Source organism: Odocoileus virginianus, chromosome 4, assembly GCF_023699985.2.
Source record: "Odocoileus virginianus isolate 20LAN1187 ecotype Illinois chromosome 4, Ovbor_1.2, whole genome shotgun sequence".
NCBI classification, from domain to species: domain Eukaryota; kingdom Metazoa; phylum Chordata; class Mammalia; order Artiodactyla; family Cervidae; genus Odocoileus; species Odocoileus virginianus.
The window spans coordinates 15552975-15570606 of record NC_069677.1 but is presented as its reverse complement, the minus strand read 5'-3'; the positions used below and the strand labels follow the sequence as shown (position 1 = coordinate 15570606).

At 37.2% G+C, this 17632-nt stretch overlaps 1 protein-coding gene across 5 annotated transcripts in view; it reads right to left on the bottom strand.

The window, feature by feature from the left end:
• Positions 1-1427: 1427 nt before the first annotated feature.
• ATP13A3 (ATPase 13A3) overlaps positions 1428-17632 on the bottom strand; it is a 78499-nt gene continuing 62294 nt past the window's right edge. For 4 of the 5 annotated variants that reach the window (XM_020881717.2, XM_020881718.2, XM_070466213.1 and 1 more), the window contains 3 exons: positions 12915-12995; positions 11009-11098; positions 1428-4858 (listed from right to left, as the gene is read on the bottom strand). In XM_020881717.2, coding sequence (XP_020737376.2) covers positions 4661-4858; positions 11009-11098; positions 12915-12995 — 369 coding nt within the window. In that variant the 3' untranslated portion in view covers positions 1428-4660. The remainder of the gene's footprint in view (positions 4859-11008; positions 11099-12914; positions 12996-17632) is intronic. The other variant, XM_020881722.2, reaches the window with a different exon arrangement.

The following is a 17632-nucleotide window of genomic DNA, read 5'->3' as shown; positions in this document are numbered from 1 at the left end:
TGCTAAACTGACTGAAATAACCTTTTAGAGCATATAGTCTAAACCACAGGGAAAGCCACTGCCTATGCCAGGTGTTGTGGGAGGCCAGTCTTCCCATGCAAATCAAGGGAAGCAACTCCAGAGCCCAAACCAGCTCCCCAAGAGGAAGTCTGTCATGCACATACCCAGCCTCACCAAGTGAGAGGCCCCTTGCCCACCAAATGCCTGGAGCCAGCCCTGGAAGAGGTGCTGTGGACCGAAGTACAACTTCGAGTCAAACTCAGGAGAAACTTCCTTGGCCTATTTCCCCAGGAAGACTTCCAAGAATTACCTCCAAGTTTTATTTTGAAGAGAGGACATTATAACTACCCAAGGAGGGAACACTGGGCACAGAAGTTGCAGACGGTGGAGGAACACTGAGTTCATTCAATGGACAAACTGATGAGCTAAATGAGAACTTTGAGCACTGAAGTAATGACAGCACTCGTTTCCAGTCCTTTGGATTTTGAATTCATGAAACAAGTCAGGAACCTGCTGTCCTAAGTGGCAGCTTCTGGATCAAAGTTCCAGAACCCTGGCTCACAGGGTTTGGCCATTCAAAAGCACATTATCCACCTGAATGAGATATGCTTTTCTTCCTCCACGCGGGGAGACTCCAAGGCCAGGAATCTCCCTGTGCTTGGGGAGTAACTACAACCCCAACTTGGCACGGGGACAATCTCATTCAAACTCCTGGGACTCCCTCTGTCCTCCCCTGCAGTATACACCCGAGTAAGGCACCTGGAACTGATGGAGGGGGAAGAGGATGGAGAGACCAGCACAATGGTGCCACCACCAGCAGGCTGTGGTGCAGGGGATAGGACCAACCCACACCAAATGGAAGGAACTTGGGCTCAAACTAGGTCTTACACCAGGCAACCATCCACACGGCTCACAGCAGACACACCGCTCCTGCAGAACCTGTGATACAAGGAAAGCCCTCCTACCCAAACACAAGGCCAGGTACATCCTGCCCTCTCGGGATTCCTATGGTCAGTACTTAGTTCCAAGGTTTCCCACTCCATGGAATGCTCTTTTCACATTCATGGGTGCTGCTTCACCTCAAGCTTACCATGGCTTACATGGCATTAGCTTTTAGTTTGATCTTCCTAACTATTAATAAATTCTGAGTCCCTAGTCTTCTATTTCACCATTTCCCTCAGATCTCCTGATACTAACATTTGGCTCTACAATGCATCTGACTGATGGGTTACCATGGGCTGGTCACATACATGTGACACGTGGAAAGCTGCATTGTTTTCTTGAAAAATTCAAAGTTAAAAAAAAAGAAACGGGGGAAATATTAAATCCAGGAAATACTGAATCCAGGAAAATAAATCCAGAGTGGGCAGTATTCATGTAACTGAAGAGCAAACAGATGTATATAAAGACACAGAAAAAAAGAAATGTTATATCATTCATTTAAATCTTTATTTTGATCAGCTTCAATCAAAAAAAAAATTCATAAGGTTATTTACAGTGCTGAATGTACAATTTGAATGTATGCCTTTTTGACATCAGGGTACCATTCTTGAGCAGCAATACAATTTTAAAAATATAAAGATGCAGTATCATTTCTGATATAAAGTTACTTAAAAAAATCCAAAGTCTTAGGGAATTCACAAATCATAACAGAAAGTAACTATTAATTTAATGTGCACATAATTACCAAATCTTAATGCATTAAAAATATGTGTAAATGCCCACAGACTGTACAAAAATTAACATTTTGTTAAAAGTTCCCAACCACCTCCCACCATAAATATACAAAAGTCTATTTTCAGATATGTCAAAACTGCATGCGTGAAATCTTAGAATGTTTTCTAAAGCTGGAATTCTGCTCTTCTCTGGAGACTGGATCCATAGCCATTATGGGACCAGAGTACATAAACGCTGATATAACTTACTTTCCATGCCTTTGAAACTGTGCAGTTATTTTCTTAAACATGGGAAACAAAATAAATAGTAAAAACTGCAACAGTTTTATTTAAATGCAAGTAGAATTTGGAAAGCTTTCCAATGTAGGGATTACAAAACTAATATAAAAAATTTTTATTTTATTGTTGGCTTAGCCACTTTTTATTCAAGCATTATTTGCAGCATTGCTTTACAGCAGTTGGTGCTAAAAGTTACAAAACATATAGTTACCACTATTTATATTTGAGGGAGGGGGAAAAAAAAACTTTAAACAACCCTGAGGGAGACACACATTAAAAATCTTGTTATTTATTTAAAAAGTTAAAAAGTTACATATTATTTAACAATTACTTTTCTGGACATTTCTGTCCTTTAAGTATGTGCATAAATAAAATTTAAATCAGCAATATTTATTAATCTTAATACATCAAAATAATATATGTACAGATTTTAAAATTTAGATCTGTATACACTCAAATAATTTAATGTGAAATTCAGAATCGAAATTACTATGTAATGGTGACCTACAGAGAGAGGAGGACTCTATCTATGGCACTGAGCAGGACCCACACCTGGACTCACAGACATTCTTCAAATCACATTCTGGAAGCCATCAAATAACAACCTGGACAACCCACCTTGTCTATATTCAAATCTAACCTCCTACAATGCTTTGTCTACCTACCTAAAAACCTCATTCCTCTGAAAACAATATGGAAGATGTGATATAAAACCCTTATAAAATCTAAAAGTTAAAAAAGGGGGGAGGGTGTCAAAAATATAGCTCTTTTATGATCATGCTCTTAAGGATGTTAAATACAATCTAATAATTGGATTTTAAGCTGCTACTTAGCAATTAATTATATGCTTCAGTATTTAAATCAAAGGACACACTCATATGTATTGAAAGTGAATTGAATGTGGAAATTATAAAATGATTAAGGGAGTTAACTATAGAAAAAAGTGCTAATTCACAGCTCAAGAGGTCTAAGATGCATAGCTTCATAGAATCATTCATGGAACAACTGTTCTTATCATCTAATGTGTATTAATATAGTATCATACTTTTTGATGGAAAACTTCGATTATATTTTTGCAAGAATCATCAGTGGCCATAGCAGTAACAGTGATCCTGAGTGTAACTTACATTTTTCTACAGTTACCAAACATCATCAGGTCTCTGCAGCATAAAAAATGAGAACCATGTGGTTCTACGGTTCTGGGTAACATGTGATCAAATTAGTAAATACATATCAGGAAGATAATGATCAGCTAGAAGCAGAAAGCACAAGCATGCTACTGGTCAAGGAAGAACAGAGGATAAGATCATACAGTCTTAGTAGATTAGTAGCTACTTTACAGCAGTATCAGTTTTCCTGTTTATCAGAATGCTAGACTTTGCCAAACTACTGGATCTTACCTATAAAGACATTTTTAAATCACCTTAATTTTGTTTAGAATTTAAATGCTAACCACGAAAAACAGAAAGGTGAAAAATATGTTCCACATTTCTTTTGGCTCACTGAATTTTTTTTTTTTTTGAACTTCATTTTTTTTCTCTCAGAAATTTCCACAACCCAATATGTTCATTTGCAAACACCCAATCCAAAATAGGTACGCTCTGACCTCTGGTGCCACCTAATGGCATAAAACACATTCACCAGGTTCATACTGGTATGAAAAAATAGCAGTCATTCAAAGCCGCTCGTTTTATAAGCCTCATTATTGACAGGAGAGACCTACATCAAACCTTTAAAATTTTAAGAGGGAAAATTCTAACTCAAAAAACTAAAACATAAGAAACCAAAAGACAACTATCCTATGTCTTTAGGTAATAAGAGACGTAAATGAAAATAAAAAGGCATTTAAAAAAATATAAAACCTGAGAGGGGGAAAAAAACAGGTATGAGGGGATATTAGAAAGATAGATCTACATCTACTGCCAAAAGAAATTAGCTTTCTTCCTACTGAAAAATATCTAACAACATATAACTAAAGCAAATTACACTACTGACACCAGACGTAGCCCAAGATGCACTTAATAGCTTTGAGGGACATCTCAAGAAGGCAGTGAAGCACCTTGCTGATAGAAAAATAAAACCCAGGCAGTCTGTACAGAAAATATAAAACCATAAATGGAAATTACCTGAGTTGTTCTATAAGCTACACCCTAAACTCACTCCTAAGTCTAGGCTATCAAAGAGAACTGGTGTCTGTATACAAAGTTTTCTTTGGGAGAAATACTGAAATCAAATGAAAACAGGCTTTTAACCTATTTTCATTGGAGGCTAATTAACACTCATTTATCAATCACAAATTTAGGGACTGTATATAAATGATGACTTTTTCTAAAAAGGGGGCTGTGAAAATAAGTTTAAAGGCATAAACTAGTAAGTCTTAGAAAATAATATCTAAACACCTTTCAGATACCAACTTTCTTCTCTACCCTATAGAGTATCACTGAGGGTAACAATGAAGCAAGTTCTGGAAATATAATATTTAGAGTTACTGAATGAAGGTATAGGACTTTATAGATACTTATTTAACTGGCAGGCCAATTTCTTTTTGTTTTTGTTTTTTAAAAAAGAAAGCTCTCAAATCAGCTACTATACCGGAAGGGGTACAAATTGAAAGGGTGCCATTCTGACGCACAGGATCAGATAAAGTCCTACATTTACACTCTCCTCAATACTGCTACCAGAGTACCACTGAGACCGATTCACTGCTAGGTTATGGTGATGATCTGACATGACCCATTCTCCTTTACTAAAGCTTTAGCTTCTGTTGTTGTTTGAGGTTTGGGTGGCCATTCCGGGTCAACTAAGAGCTCCTGAGCCAGATACATGTACTTGGCCTTTGGCATCTTCTTCCTACAGTTCAGGGCCCAAGACAAGCAGCATTTCCCCCACCAATCCAGTGACTCCTAAGAACATAAACAAAAAAAAAGGGACACCCAGTAAATTAGGAGCTGCTCTTTTAAACAATTTTGTTAAAGCATAGTTCATCAGCACAGAAAAATAAGAGGAAATGACTTCTCAGTATAAGAAATACATGAAAAAAAAAATACACTTAAAAAAGTCAGCTTTCAATTAATTAGGAACATTATTTTTTTAAGAGTATATTTTTAAAGTTATCTATGTCATTTACTTCATTTTATTTAGTTCTATGTTCCTATCTCCTCTTGTATGCATACACATTTTAAAAATAACTTGTATATCTGGAGCCTATGATTCCATTACATAAAACATCTAATGTATTGAGAATAACTTTAAACTATTCAGCAAGAGAAAAAATTGTTAATATGAAAGCCCCAAACTACCTTTTGGTGCAATTGCTTCTAGCAACTTAACCACCTGATCATTTTTGGAAGAAAACGGTGTAAAGAAACCACGGCTACTGTTAGTATCACCTTTCAAAGTATTATTTAAATATTGTTAGGTCAAAATCAGAACTCAGATCATGTTTAATGCCTCTCACTTCTTTTAAATCCACGTTCGCATTAACATAAAACAAATGTATTTTATGGTGAACACCCTCGGTATTCCACAACTGCAAAGAGTTGTATAAAGCAAGTCCTATCTCTTAGTATCATATCACTACAGAAAGCTCTGCTGCCACAGAAATCCTTCTGATCACTCCTAATGTTTTTACTGAATGTGATCTCAGATAGCTCTTGGAGAACAAGAAAGCAGAGTTCCTGGTTACTGTACAAAAAAATGTAAATTCAATACAGGTCCTCAGAATTTGTCTTAACTGAAACTGGAAATAAAACCAAATGACTATACTGAGATCTGTAGTTACATTCATCTCTGAAGAACAGTCAATTCTTAAATTACTTTGACTGTTTCTTCTACAAAGAAAATTTAAACCCTAGGTTGTTTTGTTTTGCCATCAACATATAACCCAGGCTACAAACAGGTGTAATCTCAACTGAAGTAAAGATGACCCTTGAGCAACATGAGTTTGAACCTGCGCAGGTCCACTTACATGTGAGTACAGTACTACGTGATCCATGATGGGGTGACTCTGAAGGTATGGAGGAGCCCCATTATCTGGGGGTTCTATAAGTTATAAATTATATAAATCATGGCAGATTTTTGGCTGCAGGGAGGGTCAGTGACCCTAATCTTTGCCATATTCAAGGATCACCTGTAATCTCACAGAATGGAAACACAAGGTAACTGACAAAGACATTCTAATGTTAACTCTCAAACTACTTTCATGATCAAGAAAGACAAATCTGATGTAACACAGATCCTGAAACAATGGAGAACAGCAAAAATACTTTAAAATGAAAACCTTTTAAAAATTACTTCATACTTTTACTCGGTTTTTACTCAGTAGGTCTCCAGGACCTACTACTCTCTTCTCCTTCAAAACGGGTGGGCACGTGGCAGAGCACCAAGCACATAAGACACGAGAAAAGTGAAAGCCGCTCAGCTGTGTCTGACTCTGCAACCCCATGACATATACAGACATCATAACGACGTGCTTGTAAAGGCCTTCTAGTTTACTCTGTCGACAAAACACAGTCAACTGCACCATCACCAAGAGTTTAAAGGCAAAACCTGTGACCTGTCACGGGTAAGCTATATTAAATTAGTGGTGGGGTGGGTTACTGGTGATATAGATTTGAGGATTATTTATCTAGTAGCCTCTCTATCATAGCTAAAAATAGAGTTATTACCACCTTAAAGGAAATCCACAGGAAAACATCTGATTTAGAATACAGAAGAGACTAGACAGAGGGTTCTTCAGTTGATCCAAAGAACAAATAATTTCTTTGCAGTACAGGCATATGCACGACATATTTAATCTAAAATTATGGTTCACCACTTGGACCTATCTTTTCCCCAAGATTTGTTCAAATTCTTCAATCTAACTGCAGAAAAAATAAAAAATCACTGTTCCTTAATCAATGTGAAAGCTGTCACTTTTAACTTTATAGCAAATGACATTGTTAAAGGATCACAGACAAGGGCGAATGGTGAAGGAAGGTGACTTTAAAAAAAAAGAAGAGAGGGGGGACCAGAAACATATAGGCATTGTTGCCCAGATGATCCAGCTAGGCTGAAAGCAATGCATAACAGGCTGAATTAAGGAAAGTCACAGTCAGGTGTATTCAAATGTAAGATACACACACATACAACACACACACACACAAATTAAATTAAATCCATCACTCCCCACCAGTAAAGTAAAGCAAGCAATAACATTTTAAACAAATTCCATTGCAAACAGAATCACAACTGAATAGTATTCTTTTTACATTAAAGTGTATGTTTAAAAAAAAAAATCCCCATGTCCCTATTAAAAGCAGCATACACTTGTTATAATAAATTAAGTCCCATGGAACACTAGGGATCCCCCCCCTGCACATTAGATTCATATTTGTTCTTGAACCCTCACCTCCCCTAAACATTATACACAAAAATACACCATAAGCAAGCACAGACTTGTTAGTTTACAAACACGAGCATACCACAGATATCCTCAAACAATGTAATTCATTGGTAGAGAAAATAAAAGGTGCTACAGGCATGCCAAAATGAGAACTAAATCAAGGGAGAGAAGACGGTGGCGAGAGAACAAAGGCAAGCACTGTGCAAGGAGGGGAGAGCTGCGTCCCAGGGCTGAGTGTGCACCAGGCCTCTCTAAACATCAAGGCCAAGTCCCTGAAGCAGAACACAGGAGCCCCAGTAACAGGATCCTGTGACTTGCTGCTGAAAGGAAAGGTTAAATAACCAAGTGTATCCCTGAGAGAAGGGAAAACAGCTACTTCAACCCAGCAGAGAAACCACAAAGAACTTTCAAAAAGTTAAAATTCTCCTGCTTCTTAGAAGACCAGTCCAAGCTGCTCATTCCAGAACCCCAATGCCAGCTAACTCCTAGCAGTGTCTTTTAGGAAATGTTTTCAGGGGTAGAAAGTAAAACATAAAGCTATGCTAGGGGGAAAATGTTGTAATGGTACTGTGGTATTCATTTAAGTCTTTTTTCATATCAATCCTGAATATAAAACAAAGACAATCAGAATTAGCATTCTATCTAAATAAACTCGAATAATATCCTAAGTGGCATAAAGACTATGGCTGACATCTGGATTATTTTCCCTCTAAAAGGAAAACAACATCAAGACAAATTCTCAGGCATTATCAAAATACCTGATATAAATGACTTCAGTTTTACATCCAGCACTAAGCAGCCTCGGTTTATCAGCTACAGGATACATACAAACGCTTCTTTAAAAGAATATGCAGCACAGATCTTCTCAAACACAGGTAAAGCTGCCTAGTAAACCACAGGTGATGGGGTCCTCCACTGAACACTTCTCATTCAGCAGATGAAAGGTGGAGCTCAGGCATTTTGTGAATGTCCTTGCTTGAAAAGCACTGCCATTTTAAGAATCTTTTTTCCTTTCTTTTTCTTTATGGTCAGAGAATAAGTATTAATATCTGGGGCCACTAAAGATCATTGTAGGAAAAAAAATACTTAGTTACACTAACGTTTAAACTTTGATTATTTACAAGTGGTTTACTTAACCATTTGATTCAATTTGATTTAACGGACATTTACTGAGGTCACTGAGTATTAATAAGAAGAAACTTATTAATATTTTATTAATAATAAAAATATGGAAAATAAATGACTATTATATAAAAACCTTACCTGTATCTAAATTATGTTAGCTGCATGAATGTTCAGTGGGCAAAAATATATATATATATAGATATCTAAAACATCTACTATTAAATAAAATGACACCTAAAAGTTTATTTGGTTTTTCAAGAATTTTCAAGCCTCTGAAGCCTTTCTGTTACAGGAATATTATGGTCCTGGACCCAGATAAAACTGAATTTGAATTCCAGTTCTAACAACATTTCCTCATCTGTGAAGACAGGATTATCTTTAATTTCTCTATCCTAATCTCTTAGGTGATTGTAACAATTAGAATTTATACAAAATACCTCCCGGTGTCTACCATAAAAAGTAGGTACTGAAACAGTAGCTATTGCTTATCTCCATTTTGTCACTTGACTGTTATGTTTGTTAGTTTGCATCTCTATGACCCCATAATGTGAGGCAGTGTGGCACAGTGGAAAAGACATTTCTCTTGAAATTTGAAACCCTGGCTTCAACTCCCAGCTCTGCCAACTCTCATAAGCTGCACAACCATGGCAAGCTGACTGAATGCTCTTTATGTATTAACTGAAGTTAGAAATACCTTAAGATTGGAAGGATCTGTGTGTGTGGGGGGGGGGACGGGACTGTAATTATTCCTCATTGAGTCTCACAGTAATCTGACTGACTGATGGGTCTCCAAGGGCCACAAATATGAACAGTGAGAGTAAACTACAAATGGAAGTGTCAGAAGATGAAAGCACAGCATTCTGTGCTAAGTTTCTAAGAACTCTCTTTACTAAAGCCAGTAATTTTAAAAATGCTTCCTTAAATCATGACCCTAGATAATGAAGGCCAAAACGCTTGTCTGCTCAGTGATGCTCAGAACTGGTGAACACGGGGGCCCGCTGGAGCTGCCAGCTTCCAGACCACTCTGCTACCTCCACTCTGCCCCACAGCGCTTGAGGCACAGCTTCATATGAGAGGCACGAAGTCCTACAAACAACGAGGACACATACTCACTTATGAACTTTTAGAAAACAGATATAACAAATGATAGAATTTTCTGCCACTTAATTTTGACTGAAAAGTGAGGAGGCCTTTCTAATTCAAATGGTTTAAAGGAGCTTTATGATACCCACTTTTGACTTAATCAGGGTATAGTTCCTTTTCAGAATCTGCATTTCCTGTTTAGATTAATAGTTGGAGATCTCTTTGGAAAAACTAAAAACTCAACAGAAATGTTTTCCTTGGCCAAGGCTTTGACAGTACAGACATTTTATATGAGGACTGATGATATGACCCAGACTTAACCCTCTGAAGTAATGAAGTGAGATAACCAGGACTGAGGAGGTCTTGCTCAGGACTTGAGTCTCTAATACAGCTCTGGTCACACTACTGGAGACCACTGGGTATTAAGCTGTATTGAGAAAAAGAAGTGAAAGCAGATTCCAGCTTCATCACATCATTACAAAACTATCCCTACCCATCATGGAGCATGAGAAGAGAAAATGGTGCTCTATAGGACCTCTTATAAAGTGATCCTGTGATACTATTCTAGGCATCAAGCCTAATGAATTACCACAGCAAAGCGCAGAACACAGCTACTCAGGTAAAAGAAGGCTAAAAATAAGTGAGTGATCCACACCAGGGAATCCTCTTGAATTCAGAAAGTGTCTCTGTGACTTTGGATGAGTGAAAGGTTTAGAACTCATGTGTATAAACTGTACCTATAAATAGCAATGGGCAAAATGAGAGTGAGGCTTTATGTTGTCAAGTTCTCTGCACTCAGAAAGCTGGCTCAGTGCTGTGATTCAATGGTACTGGTTTAAAAAATAAGACTAACCTATATTTTCTATCAAGAATTTCAACATCCTTAACACCAAAAAAAAATTGGTTTTATTCTTGTTTCTTTTTCCTTTTTACCACAAAAACAGTAAAAAGTCCTAAACCATGGTTTGCATAAAACTGAGCACTCTCTCTGAAAATTTTTCTGAATGATGAGAAATTGGGGAAACCCAAAGTTAAGGTACAGTAACTAACAAAGAATCAGAAATAATTCCTCAGAATTCTGACTTTTGAACACTGATCCATGAAGAAAATCTCCATTTCATAACTTTATTTACATCCATCTCATTTAGCTTCTAATGGGACTTCATAAAAACCAGAAACAAAATGAAAGCCAGACAGAAATGAAAAAATTAACTTTTACCACTGAGGACAAGACCTTTGCACACTGACATGAAAGAGATCGGAATGGAAAAGAGATTTAGAAATTTCTTAAGTCCTAAAACATCTGTAACAAATGCTTGCCATGAATTTTCTAGGATGTCTTACAAAAAAATGAAATTCCAGGCACAGAGGGAAAGGCTGAGCAACACACAACAGAATACCATCCTACACAATGCAGAGTACACAACTGACGTGAAGAATTGAGTAAGGGCTGATTTCCAACCTGTGGTGGCTGTGTGGTGGTGAAGCGATATTCTCCTTGTTTGTCTCGACTGAACACAACTTTCCAAAGGACCATGTCAAGGAAGAAATTCTGAGAGACAGTCCAGTGAGTTAAGCATTAAAAACAACTACATCATTCTTTATTAATGCACACATTTAAAAAAGCTCACACAATGCAGAAACATTAGTGAAAAACATGATTTGGTTTTCACACAGAGAATTTCAGTTAATATTGAAAAAGGATAAAGAATAACAACAGGACTTTTGTAACAAATATAAATCATCACAAAATTCTTAGTAAAACAGGGTCTCTAAATTTTCTACAGAATATGGCTTTTATATGAATCCTCAGGCCTTTCTCATATTAAAATAATGCTTTATAATCTGAATTAGTTTTTGTAACAATGAATTATTTATATTTAAATATAACTATGTGAGCATGATGAAAACTAATTCTTTTGATAGTCAGCAAGAATAAATCAATGGAGATTAGAAAGGATTCCCCAGAAATCTGTTTTTTAAAAATATTTTATCTTAAAATTTACATGAAAAGATAAACTACAGAAAAAGGGAAACATTTAATATACATTATCTTAGATGTGCTTTCCATAAAATAGCAAAAATACATTAAACTGGGCAACCTAAAAAGATCAGTACCATATTACCAGGCCACCCACTATGGCCCCAATTTTAATACCAAGTCATTTTTTAGAAAGATAATAAATTAAACATAATTTCTAAGTCTAGTACTATTATCTCTAAAATATACATATTTTCCACAAATACCTAATTTTAATTCAAAAGCCTACTCTATGAAACCCTTAACTTAAAAAAATCACAACTGGAACTTCCCTGGTGGTCCAGTGGTTAAGAATCAGTCTGCCAATGGAGAGGACACAAATTCAGTCCCTGGTCTGGGAAGATCTAAGCCCATCTACCTCAACTACTGAAGCCTGCAGGTTCTAGAACCTGTGCTTTGGAGCAAGAGAAGCTATCACAATCAGAAGCGCATGCACCACAACTAGAGAAAGCCCACATGCAACAATAAAGACCCAGCATGGCCACAAATAAATTAAAAAAAAAAAAATCACAACTGTATCTCCTTCTTCATTTCATATACTTCTACTCTAAGAGTGAATTATAACAACAGTTCTGAGAAGAGACCAAATTTTATTAATAAGCAGCAAAGGAGAACTTACTAACTCCTTTTAGAAAAGCTGACCTAAAGGCAATCCTAGAGAATAACTGGATGGTATACAATGGATCAAAGAATACCTAAGACTTCCTCCTCCTAGGGAAACTTCAAAGTAAATACCAAGGCAGAAGTTCCAGCAATTGAATAAGTTTACAACAGTCATTATTTTACATCTTCAGTAAACTCTCTTACTATTCATGTTTACTATCCTTCATGGAGACAGCCCTGCCCCTCTCCTCCCTTGAATGAGAAGCTTTACTGTACATCACAGGACTCGGGTGGTACTCTGAGCTCAGGGCCTCGGTTTACCAGTTTATGAGCCAACAGAGCACCAGTCTTCTCAATCACTAATTTTTTATTTCTAAGTGCTTATTTATGACTGTACCTAAGTGATATCTCTCTTTTTTGGGGGCCACACTGCATAGCTTTCAGGATCCTAGTTCCTCGACTAGGGATCAAACGTGTGTCCTCCACAGTAAAAGCGTGGAGTCCTAATCACTGGACCACTAGGGAATTCCCTCATATCTCTTAATATGACTATTATTAGCTCATAGAAAAAGTGAGACAAGAAGGCTAAAAGAATTTAACTAGAGTGAAACAAACTCTTTGTGGATCTCCATAATGTTACCTATCCTTTTCCTGCATTACCATTAAATCACCAAGAATTGCAAAGCAGCAAGGTAGCCATTTGATTATGTGAAGTGCTACTTACCTCTACTGCGATTGAAACAAAGGCATTGACAAGAACGATGATGAGCATAGTTATACGCCACGGATATGGTACACACACTATCTGTAAGACAAAAGTCAATATAGTATGTAGTTGATATAACAACATTATATCATAATTTCCAAATTTATTTAATTCCTCTTATATACCAAACACTTTCACATATACTATCTACTCAGTCCTCAACAACGCCACAAGGCAGATACTACATGCACTTTTCAGATAACATGTAAAGTGAAGTAACTAAATGCTTAAAATATACGTTAAATGGCTGAACTTGAGACAATTCCTATTCAAATTCAAAAGCCCATACTCTACTAGATTATGAAATTTTAACATGTCCTTATTTTTTTAAAAAAAATCCTATCTTTAAACAATGAAGTAGACACTGATCTAACAATGAGGTAATACTCAAACTCTATACTGTTTAAAGCAAATTCATAAAAAAAGAACTATCAGTTCAGTTCAGTCGCTCAGTCGTGTTTGACTCTCTGTGACCCCACAGACTGTAGCACACCAGGCTTCCCTGTCTGTCACCAACTCCAGGAGCTTGCTCAAACTCATGCCCATTGACTCTCTGATGCCATCCAACCATCTCACCCTCTGTCGTCCCCTTCTCCTCCTGCCTTCAATCTTTCCTACCATCAGGGTCTTTTCTAAAGAGTCAGTTCTTCACATCAGGTGGCCAAAATATTGGAGCTTGAGCTTCAGCATTGGTCCTTCCAATGAATATTCAGGACTGATTTCCTCTAGGATTGACTGATTCTATCTGCTTCCTGTCCGAGGGCCTCTCAAGAGTCTTCTCCAACACTACAGTTCAAAAGCATCAATTCTTCGGCACTCAGCTCTCTTTACAGTCCAATTCTGACATCCATACATGACTAATGGAAAAACCATAGTTTGACTAGATAGACCTTTGTCGGCAAAGTAGTGTCTCTGCTTTTTAACATGCTGTCTAAGTTTGTCATAGCTTTTCTTCCAAGGAGCAAGTGTCTTTTAATTTCAAGGCTGCAGTCACCATCTGCACTGACTTTGGAGCCCAAGAAAATAAAATCTTTCACTGTTTCCATTGTTTTCCTATCTACTTGCCATGAAGTGATGGGACCAAATGCCATGATCTTTGTTGTCTGAATGTTGACTTTTAAGCCAGCTTTTTCACTCTTCTCTTTTGCTTTCATCAAGAGGCTCTTTAGTTCCTCTTTGCTTTCTGACATAAGGATGGTTGTCATCTACATACCTGAGGTTACTGATATTTCTCCCTGCAATCTTGATTCCAGCTTGTGCTTCATCCAGCCTGGCATTTCACATGATGTACACTGCATGTAAGTTAAAGAAGCAGGGTGACAATATACAGCCTTGACATATTCCTTTCCTGACTTGGAACCAGTCTGTTGTTCCCTGTCTGGTTCTAACTATTGCTTCTTGACCTGCATACAGATTTCTCAGGAGACAGGTAAGGTGTTATGGTATTCCCATCTCTTTAAGAATTTTCCACAGTTAGTTGTGATCCACACAGTCTAAGGCTTTGGTGTTGTCAATAAAGCAGAAATAGATGTTTTTCTGGAATTCTCTTGCTTTTTCTATGCTCCAACAGATGTTGGCAATTTGACCTCTGGTTCCTCTGCCTTTTCTAAATCCAGCTTGAACATCTGGAAGTTCTTGTTTCATGTACTGTTGAAGCCTGGCTTGGAGAAGTTTGAGCATTTCTTTACTGGAGTGTGAGATGAGTGCAATTATGCAGTAGTCTGAACATTCTTCGGCATTGCCTTTCTTTGGGACTGGAAAGAAAACTGATCTTTTCTAGTCCTATGGCCACTGCTGAGTTTTCCAAATTTGCTGGCATATTAACTGCAGCACTTTCACAGTATCATCTTTTAAGATTTGAAATAACTCAACTGGAACTTCATCACCTCCACTAGCTGTGTTTGTAGAGATAACTTCCTAAAGCCCACTTGACATCACATTCCAGAATGTTGGCTCTAGGTGAGTGATCACACCATCGTGGTTATCTCGGCCATCAAGATCTTTTTTGCATAGTTCTTCTGTGTATTCTTGTCACTTCTTCTTAATCTCTTCTGCTTCTGTTAGGTCCATACCATTTCTGTCCTTTATTGTGCCCATCTTTGCATGAAATGTTCCCTGGCTATCTCTAATTTTCTTGAAGAGATCTCTAGTCTTTTCCATTCTATTGCTTTCCTCTCTCTTTGCATTGATCACTGAGGAAGGCTTTCTTATCTCTCCTTGCTGTTGTTTGTTTGGAATTCTGCATTCAGATTGATGTATCTTTCCTTTTCTCTTTTGCCTTTCACTTCTCTTCTTTTCTCAGCTATTTGTGAGGCCTCCTCACAAATAGCATTTTGCCTTTTTACATTTCTTTTTCTTGTGGATGGTTTTGACCACTGCCTCCTGCACAGTGGCATGAACCTCTGTCCATAGTTCTTCAGGCACTCTATCAGATCTAATTCCTTGAATCTATTTGTCACTTCCCCTGTAAAATCGTAAGGGATTTGATTTAGGTCATACCTGAATGGTCTAGTGGATTTCCCTACTTTCTTCAATTTCGGTCTGAATTTGGCAATAAGGAGCTCATGATCTGAGCCACAGTCAGCTCCCCATCTTGTTTTTGCTGCCTGTATAGAGCTTCTCCATTTTCGGCTGCAAAGGATATAATCAGTCTGATTTCGGTGTTGACCAACACGTGACGTTCATGTTTACAGTTGTCTCTTGTGTTGTTGGAAGAGGGTATCTGCAATGACCAGTCTGTTCTCTTGGCAAAACTCTGTTAGCCTTCACCCTACTTCATTTTGTACTCCAAGGCCAAACTTGTCTGTTACTCCAGGTATCTCTTAACTCCCTTCTGCATTCCAGTCCCCTATGATGAAAAGGACATCTTTTTTTTTGGTGTTAGTTCTAGACGGTCTTGTATGTCTTCAAAGAACCGTTTAACTTCAGTTTCTTTAACATTAGCGGTTGGGGCATGGACTTGGATTACTCTGATACTAAATGGTTTGCCCTGGAAACGAACAGAGATCATTCTGTCATTTTTGAGATTGCACTAAGTACTGCATTTTGGACTCTTTGGTTGACTATGAGGGCTACTCCAATTCTTCTAAGGCATTCTTGCCCACAGTAGTATAATGGTCAAATGAATTAAATTCACCCATTCCGGTCCATTTCAGTTCACTGATTCCTAAAATGTCGATGTTCACTCTTACCATCTCCTATTTAATCACTTCCAATTTACCTTGATTCGTGGACCTAACATTACAGATTCCTATGCAATATTGTTCCTTTATAGCATCTGACTTTACTTCCATCACCAGTCACATGCACAACTGGACGTTGTTTTTTGCTTTGAATCTGTCTCTTGTTTCTTTCTGGAGCTATTTCTCCACTCTTCTCCAGTAGCATACTGGGCACCTACTGACCTTGGGAGTTCATCTTTCAGTATCATATCTTTTTGCTTTTCATACTGCTCATGTGATTCTCAAGGCAAGAATATTGAAGTGGTTTGTCATTCCCTCTCCAGTGGACTATGTTTTGTCAGTAAGACTATAAACTGCCAAATTCTCCAGAGTCCAGTAATGTTTATAAAAATTCAGATCCTAGATATCCTTGCCATCCTTTGACCAAGAAATTCTACCATTGACATTGACTTCTAAATATGTCTTTCTTAATGAAGTAGAAGTATGCAAGTATCTGCAAATACAGCACTGTTTATAATAGCAACATAGTGGAGATAACCTAAATATCCACTAAAGGAATTAGTTAAAATATAGAAAAGTCAGTGAAATAAAGCTCATCCATAAAGTTCATTTAAGTTTTATATCCAAACCTGTCAATAACATCAAGAAAAGAAAACTAAGTCTGATTTCACTCATGCAACCAAAAGCAAAAATCCTGAAGAAAATCGTAATAAACTAAATTGTCAGATATAAAAAAGAATGCATCATGACCAAACTGGTGTTATTCTACAAATGCAGTACTGGTTCAACATTTGAATATCAGTCAACTGTAATTCACATTCTTCTCGGAGAAACACTGTGATCATTTCAACAGCTGTAGAACAAGCATTAGATAAAATTAAATATTTATGTCACCAACACCATACAAGTAAGCTTCCTCAACCTGGTAAAATGTATATATCAGAAACCTACAGCCCATAATATATCCAATGGTGAAATACTAGGAACGCTCCCCATAGAAATAAGGACATTACCATCACACCAACATTCATGTTGTTAACGGACATGAAAAATACATAGAAGACATAAGGACTGAAATGTGAAAAACAAAAAAAAGTCACTATTTATAGATGATAAGTGTCTAAAACAAAATCCAAGAGAATCTAAAAATCCAAGAATAAAGTCTGACAAAGCTGATAGATGTGAGATGAATGTCTAAATAACTGCACTGATTCACCAGCATAAAAGGATCACACAATGTAATTTTAAACAGATACGTATCAGAGGAACAAACCCCGTAACACTACATGAATAAATCTAATAAAAACTTGTAGAAAAAGATATTCTGAAGAAGGGAGGGCCTCCCCCTCAATTTTTTATAAACCCAGTGTAATTCTAATAAAAATTCCAAAAGGGCTTTTCCTGGTACCTGACAAACTACACTTAAAATTTATATGGAGGACGAAAAGCCCAGGAACAGCCAAAAAGATCATGATGAACAACAATGTGAGGTGA